The 16,043-nt window shown below is 59.6% G+C and overlaps 1 protein-coding gene across 7 annotated transcripts in view; it reads left to right on the top strand.

The window, feature by feature from the left end:
- Nucleotides 1-13,937, top strand: part of LOC102456975 (uncharacterized) — a 40,954-nt gene extending 27,017 nt beyond the window's left edge. For 4 of the 7 annotated variants that reach the window (XM_075915288.1, XM_075915287.1, XM_075915286.1 and 1 more), the window contains 9 exons: nucleotides 331-513; nucleotides 1,204-1,341; nucleotides 6,042-6,236; nucleotides 7,359-7,641; nucleotides 8,163-8,269; nucleotides 9,654-9,744; nucleotides 11,012-11,166; nucleotides 11,829-11,890; nucleotides 12,705-13,937. In XM_075915288.1, the coding sequence (XP_075771403.1) occupies nucleotides 331-513; nucleotides 1,204-1,341; nucleotides 6,042-6,236; nucleotides 7,359-7,641; nucleotides 8,163-8,269; nucleotides 9,654-9,744; nucleotides 11,012-11,166; nucleotides 11,829-11,890; nucleotides 12,705-12,963 (1,473 nt within the window). In that variant the 3' untranslated portion in view covers nucleotides 12,964-13,937. Of the gene's footprint in view, nucleotides 1-330; nucleotides 514-1,203; nucleotides 1,342-6,041; nucleotides 6,237-7,358; nucleotides 7,642-8,162; nucleotides 8,270-9,653; nucleotides 9,745-11,011; nucleotides 11,167-11,828; nucleotides 11,891-12,704 lie in introns of those variants that run through there. The other 3 variants (XM_075915289.1, XR_012898914.1, XR_012898913.1) reach the window with 3 other exon arrangements.
- The last annotated feature ends 2,106 nt before the right edge of the window (nucleotides 13,938-16,043 follow it).

The following is a 16,043-nucleotide window of genomic DNA, read 5'->3' as shown; positions in this document are numbered from 1 at the left end:
TAACACAACTACCCTGGTGGCCACGCCGCCCAGACTAATCACAACTTAAAGGCGAGATAGCGTCCAATCAATGTGGCCGCTATCTTTCGAAAAAGCACGTTGCTTTTTCGTTGCGCTTTTGCTGTGTGGACGCTCTCTTTCGAAATACGCTTTTCTGGACGATCTCTTCTGGAAAAGCTTCTTCTGAAAGAGGCCTGCAGTCTAGACAGAGCCTGAGAGAACTGGGAACAGAACCCAGGGGTCCTACTGCCCTGCCCCCTTGCTCTAACCACTAGCCCTTACTCCCCTGCTGGAGGTGGGAGTAGTACTGGTGTCCCTTCCTCCCTCGAGGTGCTGCAAAGGCAGATCCAGGAGAAGCTGCACCACCTGGAGTCCTTAAACAGGCAGTACCGGCAGCTGGTTCAGGCCAGTGGCACCAGTTTGCAGGGCCGGCTCCGGGCTGTGGTCCAGGACTGCAACCAACGCTGGGACAACCTGCAGAAGCGAGCTGCTGCCATCCTCAAGAGGCTGAAGGTACCGTGCAGCTGGTCCCAAGGTGGGAGGGGCATTGGCACGGTGGGGAGGGAGCTCCGGGCGCCATCGGGTCCAGGAATTTGGGGTTATTAATGGGCAGATAAATGTGTCCCTGTGTCTCCTGCCTCCCAGTGATATTTGTTTATACTGGGGGTCCCTTGATGAGTAGGGAGACCCGGACAGGGAAACAGATCAGCTCCTCGGCTGGTGTAAAATAGAGCAGCACTGATCAGAGGGGGATCTGGCCCAGGACGTGACATTGATCAGGCCAGATTCGTGAACTCAGCTGAGCAAAGTGTCGGGAACGTGGGGCTCCCGGCCAGGCATCTGACCGATGAGTATTATCACTGATTCCCCATTTGTCACACGGGCGCCCCCGGATGCCACAGCCATGGCCCAGTACCCCGCTGTGCCCAGTGCCGAACAGACACCCAACAGCAACTGTCTGCCCCACAGAGATGCTTCGGCTTCAGGCCAGAACAGAGGGGTTTCTGAAAATTATCCGCTGCTTCTGCAAGCGGGTCTGATGAGAATTCACAATCCTGGCCCTGGCTGATCGTAATCCGTAACCGCCAGCACCATCAGAGGGAGGCCAGCCACAGGCTTGCAAATGGAGACACTTGGCTGTCCGACTTCCCGCCAGACCTGTGGGCTTGGCTGGATTTTTGTTTGTTTCCTTCCCCCCACCAGTATGTTGTCAGCCAGCGGGAGGAGTTTGAGTGGGAGCGGGAGACCGTGCAGGTGAGGCTCACGGAGCTGGATCTGCGGCTCACGGATGTGGAACATTTCTCAGGAGGCAGCTCGCTGGAGAAAATTGTGCAGTTGCAGGTACAATGGGAGTGTTCTCTCGTGAAGGGTAAGGGATCGGGGGAGGGGCTGTATATATCACATTGGCCCTTCGCAGCTTCCGGATGCAGCCGTGCAATGCACACGTCCGTGCAGCCGTGCAACGCACACTTCAGTGTAACTGTGCAACGCCCGTCTGTACAACTGTGCAATGCACACGTCCATGCAGCCGTGGAATGCACACTTCTGTGCAGCCGTGCAATGCACACTTCAGTGTAACTGTGCAACGCCCGTCTGTACAACTGTGCAATGCACACGTCCGTGCAGCTGTGGAATGCACACTTCCGTGCAGCCATGCAATGCACACTTCAGTGTAACTGTGCAACGCCCGTCTGTACAACTGTGCAATGCACACGTCCATGCAGCGGTGGAATGCACACTTCCGTGCAGCCGTGCAATGCACACTTCAGTGTAACTGTGCAACGCCCGCCTGTACAACTGTGCAATGCACACATCTGTGCAGCCGTGCACTGCACGTTTGTTCAACCGCGCAATGCACATGTATGTGCAGTCGTGCAATGCACATGTCCATGCAGCCGTGCAATGCACATGTCCAGGCGGCCACATCTGAGACTGATCTGGCATAATATGGGTCCAACATGCTGGGGGGCAGATCTGCAGGGAGCAGGGCAAAGCTGAGTAGAGTGCTCTCATGGAATTGGTCCTGCCCCCAGTGTGACTCTAGGGGGCGCTGCACTGCAGGCACCAGGCGCAGGACTCAGCAGGGGGTGCTCTCCTCTCTGACTCAGTGCGCACCCCAGTGTCCTACCGCGGTGGATAAACAGCTGCCACATCCCATCCCAGAGGTGGCTGCATTTCCAGGCTGGGCGAAGTGGATCCTTGCCTGTTTTTCCCCAGCAGGGAAGGCTCCTAGTTCAGGAGTTTTAAATTAATGTCCGTGAGGAGCTTTGAACAAGAAGGGCTTTTAATACCAAAGCAGCCCGTTGTTCTGCGGGCTGGTAGCGCGAGCGGCAGCAAAGTGAGAGTGGGAGGCGCACGTGCAGACACACGCACACACCCTGACCCTCTGTTTACACAGACAGTGTTGTTGGTTCACCGAAGGGGGAATTTATTTCTAGATGGTGACGTGCAGCCAGACTGGTTTCGGGTCCCTGTTTCACTTAACCGCTCAGGTGCTGAGATGCCAAAACACTCAGCTAAACGGTGGTGACCAAAGGGTTAAAAAACACAGAACGGGGTAATTCCAGCCTGAAAATGTGGCCCAGTGATGCGCTAGCATCTGCCTTCCAAGGGTCCCCAAACACCTTAATAACCTCAGTCCCCCAGGGATACACGTCAGTAGCCTCTCAGTTTTACAGACGAGGAAACTGAGGTACAGACCAGGGAGGTGACTCTGCCCAAGTCTTACAGGGAGGCGAGGAAGAGAACCCAGGTGTTCAAACACAAGCTCAGTCTTCCCCAGTACTCAGAGTCATTCAGATCTGGGTGGGTTGGGTTGGTCTCAAATCTCCTAGGAAGTTACCTCTTCTCTCTTGTGCTAGTTTGAGTCTCAGCTCTCTCGCACACACAGAGCAGGGCTCGGCCCCTCCATCTGGGGACAGGGGGCAGCAGACGCCCCACCCCTGTGTTATTAACCTGTTTAGTAAACTTTAGAAGTCTGAAGGGACAAGGTGCGGGGGTTTTCACAGAGGAAACCAAAATATTTCCTGCTATCAGCTGGGCCAAAGAGCTGCGTGAGGATGAATTGCTGCAGGCTGCCTGTATAAAACACCTGACTGGGGCCTGGGGCTGGGACCCTTTCGGGTTTGGATCACTAGTTCCCATTGGGCTGTGGTCAATAGGAACTGGAACATGAAGGGTGTGTCTCTGGACGGATAGTTGGCCACCCAGTGTGAAATGAGGTTGGCAGGCTGCAGGCCGGTAGCACCTTTCCCCCCAAGCATCCCTCCTGCGTTCCTTGGCAGATCGCAAAGGAGGCAGTATCATAGGCCCCATTTTACAGGTGGGGAAACTGAGGCACAGAATGAGGGCGTGGCTCCCGACCCAGCCATCTCAGACACCTTACACCCATGTCTGTGTGGATGGACTTTGTCCTTCTGCTGAAGGCACCGAGCAGCAGTAAAACCGCTCAGGGCTGATTGGTCTCCGGAAGCCTCCCGGGGCGGGGAGGGAACAGGTGTTGAGGTCTATTAGCAGACCTCGGCTTGCTCAAACCAGCCGGCCTGGAAACCGGGGATGCCAGATCGATGCTGAGATTAGTTTATTGCTTCGGGTATCGCTCGCACCTGTTCTGGGCTGCGCCACAGCACGTAATAAACCCAACGGCTCAGCTGCTGCAGTGCTGCGACCTTGGGCGCCCAGCGGGTTACACATTACAGGGGCGCGCACGTCCACAGCTGTGGGACCCGCCATTCGTGGGGCTTGCCCGTCTCTCTAGGGCACCAATGAGACTGGGGCGCTAGGGCAGGGGTGGGCAAAAGGGCCTCCGTGGGCCGGCTTCAGCCCACCAAGCGGATTGATCCAGCTCACAGAGGCCCTGCTGATCCCCCACCCCCAGGCCAACTAGGGCCTGTCCCGAAGCCTCCACCCGCCCTGCCAGGAGCACATGGTGCTTTGAAGCGCCGCGTGCTGCTCGCAGGGCAGGGGAGGGGGTGAGCGGAGGAGGCTTTGCGCGCTCCCCTGCCCCCAGGCCAATCAGGGTCGGGGGGGGGGAGGGTGGAGCTGCGTGAAGCTTCCTTCGCCCTGGCCCTGGCCCTGCAAGGAGCCCGTGGCACTTCAAAGTGCCACGTGCTCCTCTCAGGGTGGGAGGAGGCTTCCTGTGCTCCCCTAACCCAGACCCTGATTGGCCTGGGAGTGGGGGAGAGTGCCAAGCCTCTTCCAGGGCATGGGTGCCTAGTGGAAAGGGCGGACAAAGGGGCTCCCCCACCTCCAGACCAATAATGGTCTGGGGGTGGGGTAGCTCTGCCTCTTGCCATTTAGGCCCCGCCCCTTCCGGGGTGGCCTGGGGCTACTTCGAAAATTTTTGAAGTGGCACTTAGGCAAAAATTATTACCCACCCCTGCACTAGGGGGTGCTGTACTGCAGAGTGGGGCACTCTCCCTGACAGTATGAATCCCAGAGCAGCACCAGGGGGCGCTGTGCTGCGGGGCTCAGCAGGGGCACTCCCCCAGTGCTGCACCAGGGGGCACTGTGCTGCAGGGCTCAGCAGGGGCACTCCCCCAGTGCTGCACCAGGGGGCGCTGTGCTGCAGGGCTCAGCAGGGGCACTCCCCCAGTGCTGCACCAGGGGGCGCTGTGCTGCAGGGCTCAGCAGGGGCACTCCCCCAGTGCTGCACCAGGGGGCGCTGTGCTGCAGGGCTCAGCAGGGGCACTCCCCCAGTGCTGCACCAGGGGGCGCTGTGCTGCGGGGCTCAGCAGGGGCAATCCCACAGGGCTGCACCAGGGGGCGCTGTGCTGCAGGGTTCAGCAGGGCAATCCCACAGGGCTGCACCAGGGGGCGCTGTGCTGCAGGGTTCAGCAGGGCAATCCCACAGGGCTGCACCAGGGGGCGCTGTGCTGCGAGGCTCAGCAGGGGCACTCACCCAGTGCTGCACCAGGGGGCGCTGTGCTGCGAGGCTCAGCAGGGGCACTCCCCCAGTGCTGCACCAGGGGGCGCTGTGCTGCGGGGCTCAGCAGGGGCACTCCCCCAGTGCTGCACCAGGGGGCGCTGTGCTGCAGGGCTCAGCAGGGGCACTCCCACAGGTCTGCACCAGGGGGCGCTGTGCTGCAGGGTTCAGCAGGGCAATCCCACAGGGCTGCACCAGGGGGCGCTGTGCTGCGAGGCTCAGCAGGGGCACTCCCCCAGTGCTGCACCAGGGGGGCGCTGTGCTGCGGGGCTCAGCAGGGGCACTCCCACAGGGCTGCACCAGGGGGCGCTGTGCTGCAGGGTTCAGCAGGGCAATCCCACAGGGCTGCACCAGGGGGCGCTGTGCTGCAGGGTTCAGCAGGGCAATCCCACAGGGCTGCACCAGGGGGCGTTGTGCTGCAGGGTTCAGCAGGGCAATCCCACAGGGCTGCACCAGGGGGCGTTGTGCTGCAGGGTTCAGCAGGGCAATCCCACAGGGCTGCACCAGGGGGCGCTGTGCTGCAGGGTTCAGCAGGGCAATCCCACAGGGCTGCACCAGGGGGCGTTGTGCTGCAGGGTTCAGCAGGGCAATCCCACAGGGCTGCACCAGGGGGCGCTGTGCTGCAGGGTTCAGCAGGGCAATCCTACAGGGCTGCACCAGGGGGCGCTGTGCTGCAGGGTTCAGCAGGGCAATCCCACAGGGCTGCACCAGGGGGCGCTGTGCTGCAGGGTTCAGCAGGGCACTCCCCCAGTGCTGCACCAGGGGGCGCTGTGCTGCAGGGCTCAGCAGGGCAATCCCACAGGGCTGCACCAGGGGACGCTGTGCTGCAGGGTTCAGCAGGGCAATCCCACAGGGCTGCACCAGGGGGCGCTGTGCTGCAGGGTTCAGCAGGGCAATCCCACAGGGCTGCACCAGGGGGCGCTGTGCTGCAGGGTTCAGCAGGGCAATCCCACAGGGCTGCACCAGGGGGCGCTGTGCTGCTGGCGGTCTTCTGGGCAAGATATAGACCTGAGGTCCTACCCATAAGATTTCCCTGGCAGTTTGCACGGAGCAAGGAGGGTCCAGACCCATTGCCTGTGCTAACGTTGCCCCCTCTCTGCCTGGGACTCTGCCCCAGGAGTTCCAGGAGGCCGTGCAGTCCAACGCGGAGCGACTTGACTGGCTGCTGGTGTCCGGCGAGCGGCTGATCCAGAGGAGCGAGCCGCAGGACGCTGAGATCCTGGAGGAGGAGCTGCAGGATCTGAGCTGCTACTGCCAGGAGGTCTTCTGGCGGGTGTCCCGCTTCCGCCGCCGGCTGGTCAGCATGAGGCTGGTATGTGTGGGGTGGAGCCTGCGCCACGGGGCACAGCAGCTAAATCCTCACCGGGCAGCTGGGTGATCTTGTGCTGCAGTCTTGATAGCTCTCCCCGGCTCCATGGGGCCACAGGGCTAGCAGTGGGGGTAGCTCTCCCTTTACAGTCAGTGCTGACTGCAGTGCCCCATGGTGGCATGAGGGGGAGCTCTTCTGCAAAGTGGGGTGGGCGCAGTAGGGGGCGCTCTCCCCTTGCATTGAGGGCTGAGCACTAGGGGGCACTGTACTGCAGGAGGCGGTGGTGGCATGTGCCAGTCTAAGTCAGCTGGTTCTAGTGGCCCTGCTGCAAGGAGTCCTCATGGTGCAGGCTTGGTGGCAGAGGCTGCCCTTGTTCTGCGGGTGGGGGAGAGATCTAGCCTGCGGGGGCTCATTGTGGTGCTTTTCCTAGAGTTGGGCCATGTGAGCTGCTGCTTTTTTACCTTCCTACGTACCCCTCTGCCTTTTCAGCTGGTTAGAATATTCTTCCCTTCTTCTCAGCTGCTGTGTGAGTCATCGCTCTGCCGCTGTTAAATGGCTGCTGGGTGTTCTGCCCCAGAGGTGGCTGCATCTCAGCACTGAGTCAGGGAGCTCTGTATCAACAGCTGCTCTGCCCCGCCCCAGAGGTGGCTGCATCTCAGCACTGAGTCAGGGAGCTCTGTATCAACAGCTGCTCTGCCCCACCCCAGAGGTGGCTGCATCTCAGCACTGAGTCAGGGAGCTCTGTATCAACAGCTGCTCTGCCCCACCCCAGAGGTGGCTGCATCTCAGCCCTGGGGAAGGGATAAACAACTGCTGTTGTACCCACAGAGCTAGATGAGGTGATATGTTTCCAAAGCATTTGGGGATCATAAGGCAAGGTATTATAATTTACAAGCTGGTGCGTGAGTCACTGCCTTCTGCTGTTAGAATTTAAAAAAAATGGCTTGAATGTGTGTCATAGCACCTGTACTGCCAATGATGACGGGATTCTCCAGTAGCTCAGGTGGCAAGAGCTTTGAAGCAGGGGTATTGGAAGGGTTAGTTAGGCTACCACAGGGGAGATGGGAAGGCCTGGGAGACAGACAGCAGCTCCCTGCTGACCCTCCTTGCTTGCCCACCCACAAGGTCTTCGAGGATGAGTGGCTGTCAGACCGAGACACAGATGTGGAGTCTGACTGCTTCGAAGATGCATCCCTGGAGTCTGAGGTCCAGGGTGAAACTGGGGGGTCCCTTCCCACTGCTTGGATCTACCAGTCCACCCCACACAAGGCTGTCTGCTGCCAGCACCACCACCGGTTTGAGGCTGCCGGGGGGGACACCTTGGACCTGGAGTGGGACCCCTCGGTGGACGTGGGGGGGTCCACATCCCACGACGAAGAGGATTCGTCTTATTACAGCGCCATCACAGGTACGGGCTGCCGTGGGTCGTGAGCCCTGGCTGCCTGAATTGGGGATCCCACAGGCATGGCGAGCGGTGCCCACCCTGGAGCGGGGAGGGGGGCGGGGAGAGGAGTCCTTAAAGGGCCAGAGTCTCCCAGGCTGCCCCAGATGATGGGCAGGTGTTGGAACCCAGGAGTCCTGACTGCCCCACACTCCATAAAGATTCCTCCCCCCCACACACACATGGCAGGGGAGGGCCAGGCTGAAAGGGCCAGTCCTCCCCCCCCCCCCGACAATGACCCAGCTGCCACCTCCCTCCTATGCCAGCTGGGCCAGAGCGAAGGGATTCTGGAGATGGAAGGGGCTGGACAGACCCTCCCCCCGTGCTTTAAAGGGGGCAGCGGGGAGCTCTCAGCAGCGCTCGACGTGCCCGGGGGAGGGGGGTGCTGCCCTGGGCCGGCCTGGCACTGCTGCAGCAGGTCCTGCAGGCGTGGGGGCCCCGGGGGACCTTTGAAAGGGGCAGATGCCACCAGCCGCCTCCCCTCTCAGGTGTGTGCCCGTGGGAGGAACCGGGCCGGGGCTGCAGACACCAGCTGAGCCCGCCCGCCAGCTGGCCGTGCGGGTGCAGGAGCGGCGCCAGCCACGAGGAACGGAAGGTAGGCTGCTGCCGTGGTCCCCCCGAGGGGCTGGGCTTGAGACGGGGCACCGGGCAGGGCCATGCCGCTCAGGGCAGAGCCTCGGAAAGTAGGTGAGAGCTGCGGACGGGCGGGGACAAACCGAACCCCTGGGAGAGGGACCGCAGGGGCTGGTGTTTGGCCCTGACCCCCCCAGCCAGCTGTGTCCTGGGGGGCTCCTCCTCTCCACTGCACCCCTGCGGAGTCCAGGCTCTTGGGGGGGGGAGGCTGGACCGTCTTGTTTAACAGCCCTTTGGCCTCCCCCCACTGCCGGCACCTCTGCAGTGGCCCAGGGGTTCGCTTAATTCCCAGGGCCCCTTGGCTTGTTTTTTCCCTCCCCACAGAGAATCCGTCCCTGTCCCGTTCTCCCTCCCCTGGGCATCTGCTTTCCAGCCACAGCCCTGTGGCGAGTCCAGGCCGCGCGGAGCTACGCAGGCACCACCCAGAGCCAGTAACGGAGCAGGGCCCCACCCTGTTAGCCCCTCCCTGCCTCACACAGCACGGCAGATCTCTGTGGGGAGCCAGTGCAGGGTCACGCAGTGCTGGGACTTGAACCCCTGTTTCCTGAGTCCCAGCTAAGCACCTGTCCGGCCAGGCTCTGGTTAGCTCTAAACTAGCCATAGCCTGGTCAGGAGCAGGGGAAGCGTCCCTTGCCTAACACAATCCCCTGCTGCTAAGGTGCCTCACTGTGAGCCAGAGTCAAACTGAGTCCGACTTAAGATGGTAAGAGGGGGTGGTGCCTAGTGGTTATAGCTGGGGGGAGCCTGGACTCCTGGGTTCACTCCCTAGTTCTGGGAGGGGGAGTGGGTCCGGCGATTATAGCGGGGGGCAGGGCTGTCCATCAGGACTCCTACGTCCTAGCCCAATGTTCCCTCTAGTCATTTCCATCCTTGTGTGGAATAATTGTATGTGCACCAAGGCATGTGCGCACCACTAGCAGAAACACAAACCTAGCTGTGGACGCTCTGCTAATCAGCTGGGCGGCTTTGGAATCTCTCCTGGGCCATTACACAAGTGCCCAGCTTACAGGGAACCCTCCGGCTCTGGGAGGGGAGTGGGGTCTAGTGGGAGGAGCACCAGGCAGTGGGGCACAGGACTCCTGGGTTCTGTTCCCAGCTCTGGGAAGGGGAGGGATTTGGCACTAGTGTAGGGCGATGGGAGGTGCTGGGATTGGCCCTGCCGTGGGCAGGGGGCTGGACTCGATGACCTCCTGAGCTCTCTTCCAGCCCTGGGATTCTGTGACTCCTGTTACACCCAGTTAGGGGGTGATCTGGGACAGTGCCCGGTTCCCCACGCCCTGGACCCCAGGGGAGGAGCTGTCGGGGTAATGGAGGAGGCTTTGGCTGAGCATGACTGTTGTTAACAGCGGGAGACGCCGGCGCGGCTGGGCTCCCAGGATGGGCTTTGTCTCTCCCCGGGGACTGGAAGGAAACAGGAAGTTGCCAGGGGCAGTTCTGGTAAGTGATTTGGTTCCTGGCCCATCACAGAGCAGCCTGGCTGACCCCTGTTCAGCTGCTACCAAGAAAGCCCCTATGAAGCCTAATCGTAGACCCAGGGAATACTGGAACGGGGAGGGACCACAAGAGTTCGAGTCCAGTCCCCTGCCCTCACGGCAGGACCAAGCAGCATCGCCCGTCCCTGCCAGGCGTCTGTCCATCCTGCTCTTACATATCCCCAGGGATGGAGACTCCACAACCCCCCTCGGCAGGTGGGACGTTCTTCCTAATGTCCAACCTCAATCTCCCTGGCTGCAGTTTAAGCCCCTGGCGTCCTGTCCTGTCCTCAGAGGCCAAGCAGAACCATTCTCCTCCCTTCTCCTTGTGTAACCTTTTAGGTACCTGAAAACCGCTCTCCTGTGCCCTCTCAGTCTTCTCTTTTCCAGACTAAACCAGCCCAGTTCTTCAGTCGTCCCTCACAGCTCATGGTTTCTAGACCTCGAGTTGTTTTTGTTGCTCGTCTTTAGACCTTCTCCAGTGTCTCCATATCTTTCATGAATTGTGATGCCCAGAACTGGCTCCCATTCCCCCGCCCTGAGCCTTCCCATCCCCCCATTCTCCTGCCCCGAGCCCCCCATCCCCTCAACCCCCAAACCCCTTTGATCCATTTCACACGGGTACTATCCTATCGCACCTCCCCAACCTGCTACCCCTGGCCCCACGGGGCTGCCTGTAAGAAATGTAAGTTACTGTCACCCCGGCTCTGGGCGCGCTGCTCTTGGTCCCTCCTGCCTGGAGCTTTGGCTCTCGATGGGCTTCAATTTGCCCTTCTGTTGCTGGAGTTCTGCTGGGTGGGGGGACTCGCCAGGAACCGGACTGAGACCCGACACACTCAGGTCACTGAAGAGCCATCGGCTGGTAGAATTTACTGCCGTGGGTCAGTAGCAAAGCTGCACCCCCAGGCAACGGGCTTGCCCACTCCACCAGCTCTGTGGCTCCCCGTTATTAACTCTGCTGGGCCTCCTCCTGATGCCGAGTGCCTCGCACTCTGTAGCCCCTCTGCCCTCCCGTGAGGCTGGTACCCCCCCCACTGCACAGAAAGGGAAACTGAGGCTCAGAGTGGCTAAGTGATTTGCCCAAGCGCTTGGTGCAAAGCCAGGATTCGAACCCAGCCCTGCCAAGTCCCAGCTTGGTGTCTTCATAACGGAGGCTGCCGCCACCCCCAGCCTGGCATGTCTCTGGGAGCCCTGCCCTCTGGCAGTCATGCCCCTGCCTTTCTCTCCCTTAGGCGATGCCCCTCTGCAGGGCGGCCAGCTCCCCCCGGGCCTGGTGCAGCGGGACGTGGCCGGCTGTGAGACAGAAGCGCTGGCCTTTGACCCCGAGCGGATCCAGAGCTGGCTGGGCCAGGCCTGTGTGGAGCAGGGCAAGCCGGAAGCCACGCAGGTGAGCGCTGCTGCCTCCGGGAGGGAGCGGGGGTCTCAGGCCAGGCACCCCCCTTCCCCAGCCCCAAGCTCCAGGCCGCCGCCCCTCCCCTGCTGGGGCAGCATGGTGGTCCAGGATCAGCCCTGTGACCTCTCCGTGTCTGGGATCCCCACACCATGGGGGAACCCAAGGGGGAGCTGCTAGTGCAATGGGATTTGGGCTGGGGGACCCCCCTGGCCCCAGTGTCTCCTCCCTGGCCAGCAGGGCCAAGCGTGGGTCGTCGCAGCAGCGGGTGGCGCAAGACAAGGATTTGGTTAGTAACCTGCAGGCAGGGTGAGGTGGCTGTGACCGTGGTACCTGGTGCTGGGATCCTGTTAGGGTTCTGAAGCTAAGTAGGGTTGTGTCTGGTGGTTCTTGGGAAGGGAGACCCACTTGTGCTGGAAAGAGCTGGGCCTGCCTATGTAACCCCCTTCCTGGATAGGGCATCCTGGCTCCCTAGATCTTTCCCTTTCAGGCCTGGAGCCCCTGCTCCGGACAGCACCGCTCCTGCTGTGAAGTTTTGTGCCCTGCCATGAGTTTAAGTTTGGGAAGTGGGCTCAGGGCTGGTACCCCGATGCGGTGGCTGCCCTGAGTTCGAGGCAGCCTGCACTAACTCCCCCGCCCCGGCTCTCTTCCCTTTGCAGCCCGGCGAGAGGAGTCGGGCCAGTCCCGGCTCTGAGGACGTGGCCATCGTCATGGAGACGGGGTAGGGGCTAATGCTTGGAGCCAGGGTGGGGGCGGGGCAGGAATGAGGCAGACAAATGCCCTTTGCCCCCCGTCCAACTCCCCAGCCCCAGGCCTGGCAACTCCCCACCTCCCAGCTCACCCTCCGGACACAAGCTCCCAGCAACCCGCTGCCCCCAGCCGTGTTCCTGGCGTGTGGGGCAGGGATTATGACGGTGCCTCAGTGTCCCCTGGCCCAGGCGTCCCCTCTGGGGCTCCTGCCCTGTGAAGCGTTACGGAGGGCAGGAGCAGATGTGCCCAAGGGTGTCTGGCGCAATCTGAGCTCAGCCGGCGGCACAGTCTCCCGACGGGCTCCGGAGCCTGGTTGCACTGGGACACGAGGGGCAGAGGCACTGGGAATGGGCTTCCCAGCCAGCTAGCCAAAAAGCCAGCCCGGTCTTGCTAGCATCCCCATCTCCTTGCATCTAACTACTCCCAGTCCCTTCCCAATCCCAGTCAGACCAGACCCTCTCCCACACCCACCCACCTGGCATTTACCTGCCCCTCCGGACAGCCCTGCCAACCCTCCCACGCCTCCCACAGTCTTCTGGAACGAGACTCTCCGGGCCAAAACGGCCTCCCTTCTTCACTCCCCTCTGCGGAGGAGGGCACTTGCTCCACAGCCAGGGGGCAGCGCAGTGCAGAGAGAGGGACACTGGGAGCAGCAAGTCCCATTGGAGCCCATTCCCGTTTCCAGTGGCAGGGAGTTCCACAGCTCGTGCGTCTCTTTACCCTGCAGGGAGGGTGTTGAGCAGTCGCAGGCCTCCCTTGTGACTCTCGTTCTGTTTCCTTCCAAGCGCCAACTCTAATCCTGCCACCTCCTGTTGCCCCCGGCCCAAGGTGCAGCTCTTGGCTCTCTCAGGTCAGCCTCAGCCGGGCCCCAGGCTCCTGGTTGGAGTGAAGAGGCTGCTGCTGTCGGCCGCTGCGCTGCTTCTGCTCCTCCTGGCCAGCGTCTCCCTCCTCTTCCCAGCTGACACAGCCTGCTCCAAAGCCAACGACTATGCCCGCTCCTTCCACTTCATGCTGACCTACGTCAACGGGCCACCTCCTACGTAGGAGTGGGGAGAAGATGCCAACGGGAGCCCATGGCTTCCCCAGTGCTGGGGTGGCTCCTAGGAGAGGGGCTGTTTTCCATGACTCGGGGCTGCCCTGGAGTGGATTTTCCTCCGGCATCTGCCATGGGGAAGGTGACACTGGTTCCTGGCAGGGGTGGCCGGCATGGCACCACGGAGCCCCCATCTCTGTGATAACAAAGGGCCCTGCCTCTCCTGCAGCAGAGCAGCCAGGAAAAGCTCTTTGCAAGAGACCCTCTAATCCAGTGTCCTGTCTCCCGTCTTCCTCCAGCTCTGGAGGAAGGTCCCACCCTTTCATGGGGACCAGTTATGCAAGGAACCTTTTGGATCCCTCCGGGGACTTTGGAAGAAGCGTGATGAGCCCTGCCAGAGGCTGCCCCACCCCCAGAGCTGACCCACCTTTCTCGGCTACTGTAGGGCCACAGTGAACTGGTACCAGCCTCTTTGGGGCTGGGGAAACCAGCGCCGAGGGGTGGGATCACGTTGCCGCGCAGGTTTTGGGTGAAGGACGTGAACTTTACCATGCATAACTCAGTCAGGGAGCGCGTCTCATTGTTAGGGTGAATAGCTCGAGTCTAAGGCGTGTTTTCTAGCACCAGGGCAGCATTTCTGACCTGAGAGATTCTGGGGGGCCGGGTGTTCCTTAGTTCTGAAGCAACCACAAGTCACACAAAGTCACACAAAGTCAACGCTACGAGGCCTTCCACTGGGTCAGATTCCCATTGGCACTCAAAGCTCAGCTGCAATGGAGAATTTTCCGACCAGACCAATTTCCTGAGGCCATCTGCCTGCCGAGGGGCTGGGCTGGCAACACAGGGGCTCCTGGATCAGAGGGCTGGTGGGACCTGCTGACCTCATGTGGCTCCTTCCAGCCGTTAACGTCTGTGATGCGGGTTTATTGCGATACTTGGCGCTGCCTACACAGCACTTATTGTGAAATAAAGCGCGATTCCAAAACACCCCTCACTCCTCGTTGACAGAGCTGTTGGAATAGCGAGCCCGAAATAATGGGCACGCTCAAAAGATGCGGGATAGTATTTCAGGATAGCTCCATTATCCCCAAATAGCACTGCAATGTAGACATAGCCTTAGTGGGCCTGTGGCTGCCCTGCAGGGTGGCAGATTTCAACTGCATCACTAGCCCAAAGTCCCTTGTAAATTAGCCCCAAAGGTCACCCATCCATTTAGTAAAAACCATGGTTTTTTAAACAGATTCTGAGAAAAACAGGTGCGTCGACAAATCTCTGGTCCAGAATAGATTTGAAAAAAGTGACAAACGAAAAGAAGTACTACTTCACGCAGTGCACGGTTAACCTGTGGAACTCCTTGCTGGAGGATGTTGTGAAGACCAGGTCTTTAATAAGGTTAAAAAAAAACTAGATACATTCATGGAGGTTAGGTCCATCAATGGCTATTAGCCGTAGAAATGGTGTCCCCAGCCGCTGTTTGCCAGAAGCTGGGAATGGGTGACAGGGGAGGGATCACTTAATGATTCCCTGTTCTGTTCACTCCCTCTGGGACACCTGGCATTGGCCACTGTGGGCAGACAGGACACTGGGCTAGACGGACCTTTGGTCTGAGCCAGCCTGGCCGTTCTCACGTTCTAATGTTCTACCAGCCCCAGCAGTTCATCCACATTAGCAACAAAGCTATGAGACGACTCTCCAGGAGACCTTGAATGATCTACAAATCAAAAGCAGTCTTCCAAAAAGTGGAAACTAGGTCAAATGACAGGGGAATATTAACAACCCACTCGAGTAGGAAGGGGCAAGATTTGAAAGGCAAAGGCACAAAACAAGGTCAGGCCAGCAAGAGACATAAAGGGTACCAAGAAGACATTCTATAAACGTAATAGAAGCAAGAGGAAGACCAAGGACAGGGTAGGCCCTTTACTCAAGGAAGAAGGAAAAACAAGACCAGAAAATGTGGAAATGATGGAGGTGGTGCTAGTGTAGTATTGGCTTAGTAGAGTGAATGCTGGAGAAAATGAGATGGGTTCAGAAATTAAAATAGGAAAGGAGCAAGTTAAAGTTTACTTAGCCAAGTTAGTTGTCTTTAATCACTGGAGCCTGATAAAAAGCATCCTCGAGGAGCTGACTGAGGAGCTATATGAGCCATTAGCTATCATCTTTGGAAAGTCATGGGAAATGAGAGAGACTCTAAAAGACTTGAAAACAGCAACTCCAGTGCCCGTCGGTCAAAAGGCAAGCCATGTGCAAACATCTAGAAGATAATAAGGTGATAAGTTACTAGCAGCATGGCTTTGTAAAGACCAAATCATGTCAAACCAACCTGATGCGTAACAGTTCTGGGCACCACATGTCAGGAAAGATGTGGGCACATTGGAGACGGTCCAGAGAAGAGCAACAACAGAGGATCAAAGGTCTAGAAAACGTGACCTGTGAGGGAAGAGTGAACGAACTGGGTTTGGGTCCCATCACTCTTTCCTTTTTTTCCTGAGTGTTGGATTGACAGGCAGCATAGCCTAGTGGGCAGAGCACTGCACTGCAGCTATGGGGTGTGTTCCTGTTCTGCCACTGACTGGCCTGTGAACATTCCCGTCCTGTGTCTCAGTTTCCTCTCCCAGCCTGTGTCTAGTGAAAGTGAGCGCGCTTCAGGGCAGGGACTGTGTGTCGCGTGGGCTGTGTGTACAGCGCCTAGCGCAGTAGGGCCTGTTGGTGCCAAACTGACAGACCATAATCACCCCCTCTGAGCTCGCCCCGCCCACCCCAACGCCTGGGGGGGGGGGGGGTGAACAGCAGGTGAAATGATTCACTGCCCTTCACTTTGTCCTTGGCTCAAAGCTGGTTTATTGTCCCTGCTCAGTAGCTCCCAGGCAAAGCAAGCGCCAGGCCGCAGGGGTGCTGGGTGAAAGGCCCATTGCGCTTGAATTAACCCCCCTTCGTGGGACTCTGCAACCTGCCCCCCTCCCTCCCGGGGCCTTCCCGGACAGGTGGGTGAGAAGCGGTGGGCGGGGTCAGCGATGGGGCTGCCCGGTGGCTGCAGGGACTCAGCGTTGGACATGGGGCCACTGGCTGACGACCCCGTAGAGGGCGACCCCGG

This window comes from Pelodiscus sinensis, unplaced genomic scaffold, assembly GCF_049634645.1.
Source record: "Pelodiscus sinensis isolate JC-2024 unplaced genomic scaffold, ASM4963464v1 ctg34, whole genome shotgun sequence".
NCBI lineage: Eukaryota > Metazoa > Chordata > Testudines > Trionychidae > Pelodiscus > Pelodiscus sinensis.
Note: the sequence above shows the minus strand (reverse complement) of the source record. Positions and strands in the feature narration are given on the sequence as shown.